At 38.4% G+C, this 16,670-nt stretch overlaps 1 protein-coding gene across 1 annotated transcript in view; it reads left to right on the forward strand.

Moving 5' to 3' along the window:
- The window catches only part of GRB10 (growth factor receptor bound protein 10), a 152,431-nt gene extending 137,286 nt beyond the window's left edge, over positions 1-15,145 (forward strand). The window contains exons 9-17 of the mRNA XM_054164071.1: positions 1,004-1,141; positions 1,928-2,038; positions 3,041-3,139; positions 6,270-6,347; positions 6,980-7,096; positions 8,023-8,089; positions 9,067-9,154; positions 11,832-11,925; positions 13,149-15,145. Of these exons, the coding sequence (XP_054020046.1) occupies positions 1,004-1,141; positions 1,928-2,038; positions 3,041-3,139; positions 6,270-6,347; positions 6,980-7,096; positions 8,023-8,089; positions 9,067-9,154; positions 11,832-11,925; positions 13,149-13,295 (939 nt within the window). The 3' untranslated portion in view covers positions 13,296-15,145. The remainder of the gene's footprint in view (positions 1-1,003; positions 1,142-1,927; positions 2,039-3,040; positions 3,140-6,269; positions 6,348-6,979; positions 7,097-8,022; positions 8,090-9,066; positions 9,155-11,831; positions 11,926-13,148) is intronic.
- The last annotated feature ends 1,525 nt before the right edge of the window (positions 15,146-16,670 follow it).

A 16,670-nucleotide genomic window follows, 5' to 3' on the forward strand; every position in this document is an offset into this window, starting at 1 on the left:
GGATTCATAGTACAAGTAACAGGAAAATTGCCTGTTCATTTCCATTGTGTTAGATGAGATGGAGAGGAAACTGGAAAAAAATAGGTGTCAATGCAACTAAGAACTCTTAACACAGGACACTGATATTTGGTATTGTTTCCTATGGGTTTTGTCCACCAGATAACACCAAAACACAACTTTAAAACATTGCAGAGGCATCTAGATCAACCAAGTTTGTGTTTTTTCTTCCTACTGTTGAATCTGTTAGTTTGGCATTTAACTTCAGCAAGCCCTCTGTTATTTCAAAATCTGACCCGCTGTAATAAGGGTGAGATTCATCCATCAATTCTCCAACTGTAGTTAATGCTTCCTTTCTTTGATGTATTGCAAATCAGATAATTATAGTCCTTCTAATTAAATCAGTAACTTATATACTTCTGGATCTTGAAGTCTAGTATAATTGGTGACACTTACTGGAGTGATCTATGTTTCTTTTTGAGTTAAATATTCTTGTGGTCTGTCATACCTCTTGTCTTGGGACAGGAGCATGTGCTATATATGACGTCAGTGTGGGAAATCCTAAAATAGGTTGTTCCCATTCTAAAACTTTGGAATAAAGTTGCAGATTTTAGCTCATGTTTCAAAGTTAGACTAGTTGCCAGAATTGTTGTGACAAGGTATTCTCTAAGAATTAATAATGACTTTGTGTCCCTTCAGGATAAGTGCAAGATGAATGAGAATAGAGGTAAATGATTAGCCTTTCAGAGACTGAAGTATTGAGACAGAGAACAGGAAAATGTCGGTGTCAGGAGAATTTATCTAGGTAGATGTAACAGGAGGAGCAGGAATATCCATTTTAGTCCTAAATCAGTTTAAACATCTAGTTCAGTTTAAGCATACTGTGAAACTGTACCTCAAGCCAGCAAAGTGATTTGCCATTTGCATTTCTGTTCTGCAAATACTGTGACAATTTTATGATCCATCAGTAGGACACAATCCTAATTTACATTCTCCTCCCCAACAGAACTTTTTAAACTCCAGTAGCTGCCCTGAAATTCAAGGTTTCTTGCATGTGAAAGAGCTGGGTAGGAAATCATGGAAGAAACTGTATGTGTGTTTGAGGAGATCAGGACTTTATTGTTCTACAAAAGGAACTTCAAAGGTAAGATTAAAAAATAATTGGCACAGCATGTGAAAGCATTTTCTGCTCTTACAGTGGGTATTTTTTGCTGGTTTTTAAATATCTGCACACATAGTTTCTTTTTTTTATTGCATAGAAAAATATAAGCAAGCCATGAAGAAATGACAATCAAGCCCTGGTTCCTCAATGCATGAAAAGAGCTAATATAGCTTTGTTATATAATAAAACTAAACTAGCCAGACAACATCATTGTGGCTACTAAAGTCATGTTAGCAAGATAAATCCTGCTCCAGTGGTACATGAATTCAGTTTAAATGATACATTAAATAATATTTTCTATTATCTAACTCTGAGATTGCTCTGGAACAATGTAACAGACTATGCTGTTTTTAAATCTGATGTGTTTGTGTATTGGGTTTTGCTGAGCTGGAGTTAATTCTCCCCAGAGCATCTTTCTAGTGATACGTTTTGCAGTGCTGTAGCTGGGTGTTGATCTCACACCAGTGTTTTGGCTACTGCTGAACAAGCATCAATGCTGTGCTTTTCCAACATTTCCCCACCCCAAGAGTATGCTGGGGAGAGGCAAGATAATATGTATTTTGTCAGCTTCTTGTCTAAAGCACCCTCTGCTAGTAGGCTGATATTTAAAAGATGACACACGACGTCCACTTCAGGCTGACCAACGGAGGAGCAGCGTGTTTGTATACTGCCCTCTGTTGGAGGCTGGTCTTAAGAGACTGCAAAGCTGGCAGCAAGATCTTTCAAAATCTTACATGTAACTACGATAAAATAACACTATTTCCCTAGGAGCCAAGGCATTTGCAATTGTTGGCTGACCTAGAAGACAGCAATATCTTCTCGTTGATAGCAGGCAAGAAGTTGTATAACGCGCCTGCAGAGTATGGATTTTGTATAAAGGTAATTATTCTCATTAAGTTCTCCTTAAGTTCAAGATAATGGTGGTAGCTCAGACCTCCCCCTGCCCCCAGCTGAATGGCATTCATATGTAAAATTCTGCAAGCATTTCTGTTGTGAGGACTTGATCTTTAACGTCTTTGATTTGGCAGGCATGTCCTGTGAGTCTTGCCATCATTTTCCGTGACACTTTTAACACTTTATCTGGTGTTCTTTGGCTTGGGAAGTTTCTGTGCAAGATCAGCTTAGTGCTGAAGCATGATGTGCCTGTGAGGCCTTGGTTCACCTCACAGAAAATTTTTTTCCAAGTGCTTTAATTGAATAGGAAAGTTTCTCTGGACAGTGAGCAGCATAGCAACAAAGGATCAAGCTGTGGTTGTGTGTAATTGTACCATTACTGTAGGCCAGAGATTTACATTTCTTTAAAGAAGATGATTGTCTTGGAAAATGAAAATAAGAATAAGCAGCTGCCTTCAAGGATCTAAAAAACCTCTTGTGCTCCATGTAATTTCCTGAGAAAAAATTAAGGCTGGGAGATGGTTTTATTGATTGCAGCCATTCCAGAGCTAGACAACATGGACTTGCCTCATAGAGCAGGACAGATCCTAAACTGTGATAGAAGCAGACTTTCAGTAACTTTCAGTTATGGAAATTTTGGTTCCATCTCAAAATGAAGGGTCATAAAACTTCTCACGGTTCTAACAAAAAACCAAACCCAAAACAGCAATGCTTTGGTTCTGGTTCCTGCATGACCCAAGTACCTTCTGGCAAACTATCAGAACTGCAGGGTATTTCAAAGCAAGCGCTGATGTTCATCTTACTGGATCCAGCTAAGAAACTGATTTCTTTCAAAGCATCTCTAGCTTCTCCTAAGCCTCAATTCAGGGTGGTGGGAACTCTTTTCTGGCCAGTTCTTAGACTGTACCTGTATTTTCTGTGCGGTAAACTTAAGAGTGTTGTTGGCTTTCTACTGAATGTAGCTGACTTCCCTTTAATGCTTTATAGCCCAACAGAGTGAGAAATGAAACTAAGGAACTGAGGTTGTTGTGTGCTGAAGATGAGCAAAGCAGGACATGCTGGATGACTGCCTTTCGACTCCTCAAGGTACTTAATCTCTTGTATGTGAATGGAACTACATCTATAGTTAAGGTGTATTTGTTACTTTCTTTGTGAGAAAATAGCTATGTTCTTTAACATCATCTGCCTCCAGAATGACACAGCTAGGAGCAAACTGCCAGGTAGATCCTGTCCCTTCTAAATGTTAGAGCATAGAACTGAGCTCAATTCCTTCCACATAAGACTCAAGTATCATTTTCATTTTTGAGCCAAACTTGAAGTTATAAAGCTAAAGAACATGTTTTATCAATGGTAAGTAACTTTATCTAGAACAGATTGGTATCTGGAGCCTTTGCAAATGTTTCTGTTTTCTAAGGTTCGGTTAAAAAAAGTAACAAAAATAAGCAGCCTTATCTCCAGGTGTAAGTTGCTCATATCTCAGAGCAAACAATGAGATTTCTTGATAATAAGGTGGGAGGCTTCACAGGGTTTTTTCAAACAAAATCAGCATGGAAGGAACTGAGGAGAAATTTGACTATTTTGTGCTCTTTGAAGCAGAGAACTTTCTGATCTTCATAGGGAAATGTGCAGAAGTTTTAAGGTTGATTTGGTTTGGTTTTGAATCTTTTCCCAGAAGATGCTGCCTTGAAAACTACTGTGTTTTTTGTCCCTTACTACAGCCTCCTTCATGTTAAAGGGAATACACACCTATATTTAAAAATACAATAAATACGTACAGGAGCTGCCCTTGAAAATCCCACCTTAATTCCATTCAGTTGTCCTACCCTCTAATATTCTGTGCCAAAGTATAATACACAGAATGTGATTAAAAAAATAGAGTTTTTTACAAAATGGTATTGCAGTACTTGATCCTAGGTAGATGTCCACCAAAACAGGATGGAGAACCTTGAGTTCAGTCAACTTCATCTCTCTCTGTAGCAAACAGATAATTTCAGATTTGGAAATGAGGGAGGCATGGCTGTTCCCTGTGGTTGTTAAGGTCACTGTGCCAGTATCCTTGCTGGTGGATGCCATGTGCCAGGCTCTACCCAATGTGGGATGTGTAATCAGGGGTGCTGCAGGCACTTGGTCTCACTGTCCTGACTGAACAGAGCTGCTTTTCCTGCCTAAGTAGTAGCCCACATCAGTGAAGCCTTCACACCCCTCTCTGTCAAAATACTCATTTCATACCCACCTGTTGAAGAAGATGCATTCCTGCAGCATGGGTCCAAGAAGCTAAAAGGGAGCAGATGCAACAGAAAGTACAAAATTTTACTGCTTCCTGGTCCGCATGTGGCAATGACTAGGAGAAACCACAGAGATTCCCACTGCTGTGTGTGCATCATTTGTTCCTCCCTTTCAAAGAAGTTCATCTCTTTTGTTTATCCCCAAGACATGATAAATGTTTGCTACAATGACCTGTTCCTCTTCCTGTGCAGGCTGGCTATTATGCAAAAACCTATAAGCACAGGGAAAAGCACATCAGAATCCTAGGCTTGTGGGTATGAAAATACAATTCCTGTTCTCCCTCTGCATTAAGTGGTGCTCTCTAAATAGTAACTCATTTGTTAATTGTAAGAGATTCTTGTTTGAGTACAGAAATTCCTAAGTAGCTACCAAAGCAGGTGCACTAGCCTTAGTATGAGCCAGGATGCAAGAAGCAATTCATTACAAGAGGCGTATTTGATTTCTCTGGTGCTCATACCTCTGTTGGCTCTAATAATCTGGTCCCCATTTACTTGACTTGTCTGGAGCTGAATATACACTAGCAATTATGGGAAGAGTTTTAGTTCCAAGGCAATTCCAGGTATTTTTTTCTCAGCTCTGCCTTTCCTGTTTATACATTGTTTGCATTGTGGGGAAGTACTCAAGCAGAAGATCAGCTAACAGTAGTGAACGGTGCATCGAAGATACCACTTGTTCTGAAGAGATCAGTTACACTGATCAAGGCACAGGTGTTTCTGAATGGCAATGAAAAACCTTCACAGTATACAAAATCAGCTGTTCTTACCATATGTGTAGACAAGCATCTTGCCGTGACCATTCAGGGGAATTGTTCTTTGGAGTGCAATCTATGGCAGCAACAGTTTGGTATGGCAGAAATTTTTGTATGCTAGCATACAACATTTACCCACAGGCAGTTAACATTGCAGGAAACCTGGCTAGTCAGGGAAAATTAAGACTATGCTCCAAGGTTGTAGCTGTGACCCTCCTTTTTATTAGCTTACTGATTTAGCTTTCCATAGTCACATATTACCCTGTTTCCAAAATCATACACACCATTTAAGTTGCAACATTCAGTAAGCAATGTTGCTACACATCTGCACCGTGCCTCTAGGGAAGGCACTGCATAGGTGTTTTCCTACGATCCTAACTGCTAGTGTTGTTAAAATCTACCATGTTCAGTGCCCTCACTGGAGTTCAATCACCTTATTTTTATAGAAATAAGAAAAGCATCAAAAGTGTTCTTTCCTGCTAAAATTCATTAGAAGAGCTCATATATTAGAAAGATTATTATTTTTTATAATGATGAAAAGAGAGTTTGAACATCTTATGCAGACGGGCTTTTTACAGAATCACAGAATTGTCAGGGTTGGAAGGGACCTCAAGGGTCATCCAGTTCCAACCCCCCTGCCACGGGCAGGGACACGCTTCACCCTCAGGTTGCCCAGAGCCCTATCCAGCCGGACTTTAAAAGAATCCAGGGATGAGGCTTCCACCACTTCCCTGGGCAACCTGTTCTAGTGTCTCACCACCCTTAGGGTGAAGAACTTTTTGCTAATGTCTAATCTAAATCTACCCTCCTCTAGGTAGACTTAGATCACATTAACCAAGGGTAAAAAGAAGGAAGGTTAATACGTGTTCTACCCTAGAGTGAAAGCTTGTCTTCTATAAGGAAAACATGGTGATGGCTGAAGTCACAGAAATTACCTGTGTGTTTCTCTCAGGCTTGTACAATTGAAATCTTTTAACTAAAACTTGTCCTGCAGATTTACTGCTTTTTTGCCACCTGCCAGTCACTGTTGCTCAGTTCAAAGGCTTTTGGACAGTTTTTGATCATAAAAGAAAGAAATTGGTGGCACTGTGTTCCAGTGTAAGTGGTATTACGAAATCACTACTTTTTTTTTTCCCTAGGGTGTATATTTGGTTAATAATGTTCTTGCATTTCTGTTGGCAGTATGGAATGCTACTGTATCAGAATTACAGAATTCCCCAGCAGAGAAAAGCCATGCTTCCACACTTTTCCACTCCAGTAGTAAGTAATGAACTTTACCTCATTAATGTATGATGTTGGAAAGGATACATTTACTTTTGCATTTTAAAAGTGGAAAATACTACACTAAGAAATGTAAATTCATCATTGTGTGGCAAATCAGTGTAAAGTTCACATTTTGTGTGAGTACAGTTTATGTGGCTGGCTCTTCGTTATCTTAGGCTTACATAATCCACATGACTGAAAAATCTTGGATACGTCAGGCACTTCAAGATCTACAGTACAGACATCTGGCTGTCTCTGTAGAAGCCAGCTTGGGTCTGGCAAAGCTAACACATAAATTTCCTAAAGTATATCGGGCCAAGAGCTGACTGTTAGATAGCTAAAAGTGAAAAACCTATATCTGGATCCCAACTGGCCCTGAAAATGACTGGATTATAGTAATAGGCCCAGTGGGCAACTTGAGCCTTTGAATCCTCTCCCTATGGCCTAAAAAGAGAAGCCATCAATTTTTGAGGCTGCAAATATTTTGGAAGTGGGGAAAAAAGATGTCTTTTCTGTGCCATTGAAAGATAATTTTGGACAGTCTTCTGAACCAAAATATCTTTGAATTAAACTCTCAAGCTGGTTTTCTCCTTCCCTGTTTTTTGAAACAAGTGAAAATTCCTTTTCAGAGAAGTGTATCTGAAAACTCACTAGTAGCAATGGATTTTTCGGGGCAAATAGGAAGAGTAATTGAAAATCCTGCTGAAGCACAGAGTGCTGCCTTGGAAGAAGGACATGCGTGGAGGGTAGCTATCTTCTCTTCTTTTCCATTTTTGTAATTAGTAAGTGTCTGTCAAGAGCCAAAACAGAGAGTGTGCTATGATGTTAGTGCAGTGCTGGTCACAGTATAGTTTAGCTCCGACCTGAAGCAATCACACTGCAAGCATGCAGATCTGAAAGTCAATATCCATCTTTAGCAAAACTGTCACATTCACAACAACCTTCTACCACTGCTTCTCTGTCCCCCTAGTGTCCAGAGGAAAGTTGAGGGGGAAAGCAGACCCACCAGAACTTTACTGCCAGTTTGCAAAACCAGTCTCTGAGGAGGAATATGTCAAATTAAATGCTTCCCCACATGGAAGAGGCTGGGGCTCTGACTAATGGCTTGCTCCCAGTAAGTTTAATTGCAGAATATACAAGAGGCAGGACCTCTTGCAATGAAAACTGATGTAACTTGTTTATAGTGTCTTGTGGACAGACAGCTGCAGTACAAGTTTTCAAGTTTTCCCACATGCTCGTCTCTTAGGGAATAGGAGTCATTCCTGAAGCACTAGCTGGTGCTTTATGTACGGGAGGGAAATACTGCTTGATTTACTGAGTGCCTGGTGTTTTGCCTGAGCAGAAACATATCAGACTTTTCTTTTTTCTGTCTTTTTTTTTTTTCTTTCATTTTGTTCTTGGTTGGTTTGTGGTTTTTTTTGTTTGTGGTTTTTTTTTTTAATGTATAGATACTGAGCTTTCATGATTAACATCTGGCTTGTGTTTTAAGCCAACTGAAAATGAGCTGCTGCTTGTAGATTAGCTCCCTTCAAAGTTTGTTTCTTTTTCTCATCTTTGCATTAAACTTGCCCAGCCCCCAGTTTCCTATAAATTAAATCTGTATTGCATGTGCACTAATTCTCTTCTGTTGAGGCTTTAGTGTGGATTTAACAGTAATTCATTTTTTCCATAGAAACGTAGCACAAGAATGAACATCTTGGGTAGCCAAAGTCCACTCCATCCTTCCACACTGAGTACAGGTAAATTCTGCTGGTTTGTAAGCGTAGCCTCAGCGTAAACAAAACTTTCATTTTGTGTAGAGGCAGAGTGTGCAGTCATGTATTATTAATGCCTTGATGTCAAATACAATGTATCAGTAGCTTCTGCATCATTAACATGCTCACCCATATAGACATGGTAGAAGGAACTTGTTTTCCTTGAAGGTGCCCTTCAAGCTTTTCTTCAGTATGAATTTTTTGAAACTCATTTTTTATAAAAAGAGACTCCATAAATGTTTACATTTAGAACAATCCAGAAGTTAATTGCTTTGTTTACAAGAAGAAAAGTCAAGGAGTGACCTCTTAGTCTTTAAAGCAGTATAAATGAGAGTCTTAAAGGCTAAAGAATAGCATTCGTTACATAATAACTGAATAATGTAAAATATAGATGGTTGTAATGTGAGTTCTGAGCATCTCTCCAAGATTCTAAGTTTATTAAAATATTTGTAAATTGTGGATTAATATCCTGGACTTAGAGGAGACACAGCTATGCTTAGTTTCTGTTCTGTTGAAAAACAATATAACAACAAAAGTAAAAATATTTGGGGGTAACGCTACCCTTGAAAGCATAAGCTAAAGTGCTTTTCATTATTTGAGAGTTAGGGGAACTTAGTTCTACTAACTGATTAGCTTATACTTTGTCTTCTTTAGTCACAACCTTTTCAAGAAGCTATGAAAAGGCAATATTGTGAGACATTTCTCTCGTTAACCTAATTGTGCATCTACAGATCAGAAGATAGATGAGGGTAATGCCTGTCTACTTGGTATACTAAGTAGATGCAATGGCTGGTGCATCTTTTTATATCGATTCCCTTTTTTACATGAATTTATGAAAAATATTTGATATCCCATGAGAAAACTATACCCACTTGTAAAATGTTTAAATAATTAGTGCGGGCGGGAAAAACGATGCACGCGTTACTGATTTAACAGTCCTCTCTTTGCCTTCACACCTCCAGTTATTCATAGGACACAGCACTGGTTTCATGGCAGAATCTCTAGAGAAGAGTCTCACAGGATTATTAAGCAGCAAGGCCTTGTAGATGGGTAAGTATTCCTGTTGCTTAGGATTTGTAATCTGATAGTCTGTGTTCTGACAAGAACACAAGTTTTGCTGTAAAGTGCTACAGGATCATGAGCACTTCTGAGTAACGTCATTCTTGAGTGTAACCTACCTGGATTTCAGCAAGTAAGAGTGTGTTTGTTAGAGTGGGTTCTAACTCCTAATTTGAAAACTCAAATATCAAGAATACACAACATTTTTTCAGAGGCAATGAAGTCTCAGAGAATGTTAGAATTTGAAATGGCTGTACCTAGCCATTTGCCTACAAATTTATAATTCACCATTTGTGCTCATTTGCATGAATCAGAGCAGTTATGATGAGGTCTTACTATTTCTGTTCTCTAGAGCAAAGGAATGAAAGTACCTGTTGCAGTGCTCTGTAAAATGCCTGTAGTTGAGACTGAAGTATTTGCTGAGCATTATTTATATGTAATAATAGTTACTGAAGTGAATTTGCTTAAACTGCATTCAGTGGTTTTTCATTTGTAGGATGGGGGAAGAGCACAGTTGCCTTCAGTTCACTAATCTCACTGCTGTCACAGTTAAGGTAGAAACTTCCATGCTGGCTTCTCAGGAGACAGTCAAGTTTAAACCTTTTTTGTTGTTTTCTGATTCAGGAGCATCACTAATCTTTGTGAAAAATGAACCAGAACAGAGAAATAGAAGTTGCTTGTGCACGTACATACTCATCACGGCTTTTTTCTTTCCCCTTTGGGGATTTTTGCTGGGCTGTGGCTATTGGGTTTTAGCTCAGCAGGTCAAACAGAGAAGAGAGGCTGAGAAAGCAAAGGTGCACTGCTGACTTGTCTGGTTCACACTACAGATCTTGGGCTCATTTTGACTTGCTGCCTTAGGCATCACAGAATGGTAAGGGTTGAAAGGGACCTCAGAAGATCTAGTCCAATCCCACTGCTAGAGCAGTGGTCATCCAGAGTAAATCTCACAGGAACATGTCCGGGCGGGTTTTTAATCTTGTGACCCATCCTTCTTGGGGCTTTCATAAACGTGTTAATGCCTTTGAAGCAGTGTTAGTTCTATTCCTAGACAGTTTACTCCCTGTGGAAGGTGAAGATTTGTTAGTTTGGCTGTAATGAGGTCATTCAGCAGTGGCAAAAGGATCATGTTATCTATGTTCTCTGAGATTTAAAGATTGTGATTTTCACAACATAAAAGTTGTGCCTTGTGCTTTCCTGTTCTATGTGTCCTTAAACAAAGGCAGGCAGAAAGTTAACAGTATTCTGATGGGTCATGTAAGATGTTCAGTGAAATATATTTGCAGCTGATAATGCTATCATTTGGTTGTTTCTGGAAGCTATTGTTGAGGAGGCATCTATCTTTATAGACATTGTATGGACAGCCTGTTGCTTGCCAGAGGTTGATTAAACACCTGCAGGATTAGTTGGGCTGAGCTTTGTTTTGTGCTACCATATTGTGATACCATGCGTTATCTGAAATAGCTAGATGAAACATAATTTAGATACACCTGCATGAATTGCAGTAACCATAGTGCAAGGGCAAATAAGATCTTTCTCTCTGAGATGAATCCTAATGTGTAAAGTCTTTGGTCCCTTTTCCATACATCTGGTCTTGATACAACTAAAAAGGAATGTTCAAATACCATGCATCATTTCCAGTGATGGCAAGACAGGCTTGTCTCTCAGTATTGAACTGACTCTGGTTATGATGGTGCACTCTGAAGAGCTGGAGTAAGTTCTTTTGGGTTCATAAAGCTACATGTAGTTTTTGCAACTAAACTTTGGAAAAATGTGTTCCTAAATATGTGGTTAGCAATGCAGAGGGTTTGTGGGGCCTGCCCTAGTACTGTGCTTGTTCGTCTTGCAAATCCACTAGTGATCAGTGCTGTGAACCTTATGCCAAAGGTAATTCTTGTTTCTTGTAGCATGGAGAGGTTCTCCTTTCTTAGCTCATAAGTGTCCAAGGAAGTAAACATTTTTTTACTAGATTTTTTTTTTCCTTTTCTAAGTATGTATTTAAATCATTTTAGTTATGACTCTGGTTTGTGGGTCAACATAAAAGTAACAGTTGCGTAGGGTATGATGTTGCTATCAGAACTCCTAAAGTATATTCATTTCCAGTGAGGAAAGAGGGGAAGAAAATACTGTGACCATTATTAGAGGAGAAATGAGTGTGTATTTTCCCCGTCTTGATGATGTGGATGCCACTAAACTGTTAAGTCATTTTAAGAAAGTACTGAGCTGTTCCTGCACAATTGGAGGTACTTAACTGAAACATAATTTTGCTAACACTGATGCAAAATATTGGAGAGTGGGAACAGATTCTCATGTATTACTTTCCTATCTACATAAATTCAGATTTGGAGTTAAATGAGTACATTTGTTTTCATGAGAGTTCATGTCAGTAATGGAAAGCTCAGACAGAGACAGCCTTAAAAAAACCCTCCTGCATGCATTTATAGTGGAAGAACTACTATCATCATCTTTCCCTTCTTGTTTCTTCATCTATTAATGTTGCATAAGCCGTGGTAATAAAACTGAAAGCAGCTTTCCAGTTACGGAATTGCCTGTTAATGCAACTGAAGAGAGTTAGGCAGTATGAGCACAAAATGACTCAGTAGTTCTGATTATTGATGAAGAAATGGATTGTGGTATTCAGTGTGCACTTAAAAATGTTCTCTCCTAGACTATTTCTTCTCCGGGACAGCCAAAGCAATCCAAAGGCGTTTGTACTTACGCTCTGCCATCATCAAAAAATAAAGCATTTTCAAATCTTGCCGGTAAGTAGATTAATTTTAATACTCATCGCTAACGTTTCAAATCCTAAAGCTTTGCCAGCATCTGAGGAGACCTCTTACCAATTACTGATGTAATTAATAGGGATCCATTAGCAAGCCATATTAGCAGTATTCTTTGGAATTGTCAGATGTCTGATTAAATTTCCTGACGTTGCCTGGAAAAGAAGTGGAAGTCACTTAGGTATGGAAGTAACACACAAAACTTATCTCTATGACCAATAGCAACGACAGCAGCAGTTGTCCTCCTATCACTTAGGCAAACATAGAATAACTGTGGTGGTTTGAGCCTTAACTGGGGCGTAAAAGCTCAGATGGGGGCAAGGCTGAGAATCCCCTTCCCCAACAGAGAGAAGGAAGGGAGGGGAGCAAATCCACCAAGAAATAATTCGGGTTTGGCTTGGAAGTAGAGAGGCAAAGATTTTTTCTTTAATCAGTGTGTTTATATATATATACACACACATGTATATATATATTTATGTAACAATGACAGGCAGGCTTCACAAGGGTGAGGAACAAGGATGGGTGGGAGAAGGAAAGGAAAAGGAAAAAAAATCATGAGATACAGAACCAATCCTTTGCAAAGTGTGGAAGCAGCAGGAAAGAGGGCAATGGCCACAATTCTCCTCCCTCTTATACCCCTGCTGGACAAGGAGGGGGGGAAGTGGAACAGACCAAGTCGGTTTCCCAGGGGAGGAAACACCCCCCAACCCCCCAGGATGAGCATAGCCCACCACAATAACCTAGAGAAACTTTAAAAAGTTTTATTATGGAGGTTATTCAATAAACTCCAGAGCTTTAAATAATGTTACACTGAAATGTCAAGAACCTATTTGATTTTTATGTTGATCAAAAACACCATGAGAAGTTTAAGACCTCTTTATTGGTTCAAACCCTTGCTTCGCCTGCCAGTTTTACAGAGTTAACAAATATTTTAGGGATATTTTTTGCTTTGTGCAATAAAGAGCAGTACTACCTCTGCAACTTTCAATTACTATGCCCACAAGCTTTCACTTTCATAAACAAAACAAAACTGCTTTAACATATATTCTATTCTAGTGCTGTGCATGGTTTCATGAAGATCTCTGGGCACTTGGTTGGTTGAGCAGCGCCCATCATTTATCTTACGTTATACGCTTCTACTCTTTTATGTTTTGCCATGCTCTTCATGTACAGTCTAACTTGAAAAGGATGTTTTGTTTCCCCAGTGTGAAGATGATGGACAGGTATTTTTCAGCCTGGATGATGGAAACACAAAATTTAGTGATCTAATCCAGCTTGTTGAATTCTATCAACTAAACAAAGGAGTCTTGCCCTGCAAACTCAAACACCACTGCATCCGAGTGGCCTTATGACCTCAAATCTGACTCTCACTGAAGACTGGATTTGCTAGAATAGTAATTGTAAGAGAAGGTTGACACTGGGGAATTGGCTGATTTGTAAGTTGGTAAAAATAAATAAATATTATGCACCTTGGGACTCTGAAAGGGATGGATTCAACAGGTGCCAACAGACCAAGATTGCTGGTTTGTCACCTAAGAGTGATTGCTGCTGAGTGTCCCAGCATCCCAAAAACGGGGGGAGGGTATGTAAAACCATGAGTAAATTTGAAACAAAACTGGAAGCTATCTTGGCTGGGCCACTTAACAGGAACAAGTGTGAAGAGAAGTCTTTGAAAAGAACTCTTGCCCTGGAATAATCTTGACAATTAAGACTAGTGTGTTTACTTTTTGTATTGATCACTTTTTTTGCACTCCTTTGTTTTGGATATTGTATGCAGCCTATATCAGGAGCTGATGTGGCTTTTAAAATTCATGCAGGAGTTGGGTATTAATCTGCACCCTAAAAATGTATGGAATGCTTCAGCCTAAAAGGATCTAGAAGAAAATCAAGAAAAAGCGTGTGTGTGCCTGTGTGTGTGTGAGCCTATGTGTCTCAGAACTCCTCTGGAGACCTGACATGTTTAATGGTCTGCAGATGTCTTTGAAGAAGCAATGAGGATGCAATTCTAAAAGAACTTACCACCATACATACTCTTAAAACTTGTAGCATTATGGCTGTAGTATGTTGATGGCGTATTAGTGGCATCCAGTCATGCAAAGACTGTATTAGATTCTATGCACAAATTTTTATTACTGGAGTGGTGGTTTGTTTTTTACAGCCTTTTGACTGTTTTCCTGACGAAACTTACTGTTACTAAATAGAATAGGATTGAATGACTACACTTGTATTTGAAACCACCATTTTTTGTGAGAAGATTCTTCTGCGGGTAGTCTTAGTATGACAAAATAACTTTAAAAAAAAAGAAGAAAAAACAAAAACAAACTATAAAAATCTAAACAGTGTTTTTAGCTTTATAGCTCCTTGAATTTTCAGACTGTTTCAGAAAGCTCTTTCTGTATAGTAAAGCTACAGTGACACAAAGCTCTGCTGGCAAATAGGGCATAAAAAGAACTGTACCCCTCTGCTTTCTATAGAGCCATGAAAGTTTACAGGGTGAGAAAGAACATACTGGGAATGGAAACACATTTGATTGAGAACTATCTGTTGGCAGTATCATCCATCAAGGTAACTAGTGATCCCCTTGTCATACACACTATAGCATGCCAATCTCTATGGCAGACAGGCACGTATCCTACTCTGGTGCTGATTTGTCGTCAGAACTACTTTATTGTTAATGTTTAAATCAATATTTAATATTTACACAACAACACTTTCTGATGATAAATCAGTATTAAAGTTAGACAAGTCTCACCTTGATCATTCTTTCAACAGGGTGGTTGGTGCAGGAACTGCTACTGAATTAACTTCCAGTACTTCTTACAGTTAGCCACAGTGAGAAGTGTTCCACCCTGGGAACTTGCAGAGAATGGAGCATTTGGAAAGACTTACACAGGCTAGTTCATCCTTACTAATATTTGCCACTAGGTTTGAAATCCTAGCCATCTAAAAGGATAAAGAAGGAAAACCAATTCTACACCTTTAGGTCTACATGTAGTGTTGAGAGTAGTTTAAGAGAAACCATAACCTGCCTGAGTCGTCCATATCAGCTTATAACTATGTCAATGGTATAGAAACACTGTATTTTAGTTTACAGAACACATTTAGTATTCTTTTTTCCATTAATGTCTAGATATTAAAAATGAAGAAACTTGATTTTGGTTTTGGTAGAAGCCTTTTCTTTTTTTGGTGGTTTTTGTTTGTTTGTGGGGGGGTTTTTTGTTGTTGTTTGTGGGGTTTTTCTCTTGTTGTTTTGTTTGGGGGTTTTTGGTTGGTTGGTTGGTTGTTTTTTTTTAATTGTACATAGTGAAATGAGTGTTCCTGCTTTCTAGACAATGTGTTTTAAAACCTTGAAATTAAGCTAACTTAAGTCTGACTTCACTTTGCATGCTTCTATTTGGCCCCTATTAGGAGGAAAAAAAAAAAGATACTTGTATTGACTACATTACCAGTTTAATAAGACCATTTATGCTGTAGTTTTTAAGTTTTTCTGTTTACATAGCTTAGCAACAGCCATGCATTTTTCCCAGTAGGCAAATAGTATTTGCAGTGTTTCATATTTATGAAAAAAGGAAGAAAAAAAAAAAAACAACTAAAAATTGCATCTTATTTAAATTGAGAATAAACCTTTGACTATGAATCCTGATTTTTGTATGTAGATAGTTGACTTAGAATTTTGTACTTTTCCCAGCTTAAGTGAGCTGTTTTGAGAAAGTGACCACCTTAAAAGTGGCAACAATCTTACTTTAGCAGATCACTGCTTTGTCTTCTTTCTGCTGGAAAACAGTCAGCTCCACCTTAGTTTTCCAACAGATTCAGCTGGCTGCCAGCTCAGAATACCAAGGACTGAAGGACATTTGACTCTTATTTTTGTATTTAAATGACATGAATGTAAAGGGGATGCTCAGGGTTGTTTTGGAGCCTGTTGAATTTTTATCTTTTTGCCTGTGATTTTATTTTCTAAATAAATACTTCATGTAGCAATCTTGAATATGTTGAGAAGGAAAATGCCAAACCATTTTGGTAATGAGGTTACTAGTTAAGTTATGTTACGATAGGTGTTAAAGTACAAAAAAACGTTTTATTTGTTAATTAATCTTGAAGAAACACGTGCCTCAGTTTAGATGTTTTGTCTTATCTTTTCTGCACTAAATACCTGACAGTTTGACCAATCAATGCACCTTTCCAGTGGCAAGACTTGCTTATCATAAATTATATTGTCACAATGCAAGATTTAGTGACTGTAAAATGGAATAAAGTTAAAAGTTTCAGGGAATGCAAAAGGTATTAACTTAAGAGACAAAACCTTTATTCAATATGCTTTGCTTCATACTGTAAATAGCTTTTTGGCTTGTGAACCTAAATGTAATCTTTCAGGTATTTTTGTACAAATAAGGGACTGATATTCTGTTTCTTGTAATTAGAAATAAACGTTAATACAATGCTATTCATTTTACATTGGAATGAATGTCATCTTTTGGATATATCTATATTCCAGGTATCTCTTGCCTTAATTGTGGGTTATTTGGGGTGGGTTATATTAAACAGACAACTTTAAGAAGACCTAAGAGGACAACAGAATCCCCAAAACTTCTTTTCTGTCTCATGATTCCTATTAGGACAAACTGTCCTTTGTTTAAAAAGGAACTTTCTCACCCTTTTTTGTTCGGGGAGAATTCTTTGGGATATTCTGCTGTGATATTTACAGTATTCATTTGGGAAGGTTGCTA

Source organism: Dryobates pubescens, chromosome 9 (assembly GCF_014839835.1).
Source record: "Dryobates pubescens isolate bDryPub1 chromosome 9, bDryPub1.pri, whole genome shotgun sequence".
Classification (NCBI taxonomy): Eukaryota; Metazoa; Chordata; class Aves; order Piciformes; family Picidae; genus Dryobates; species Dryobates pubescens.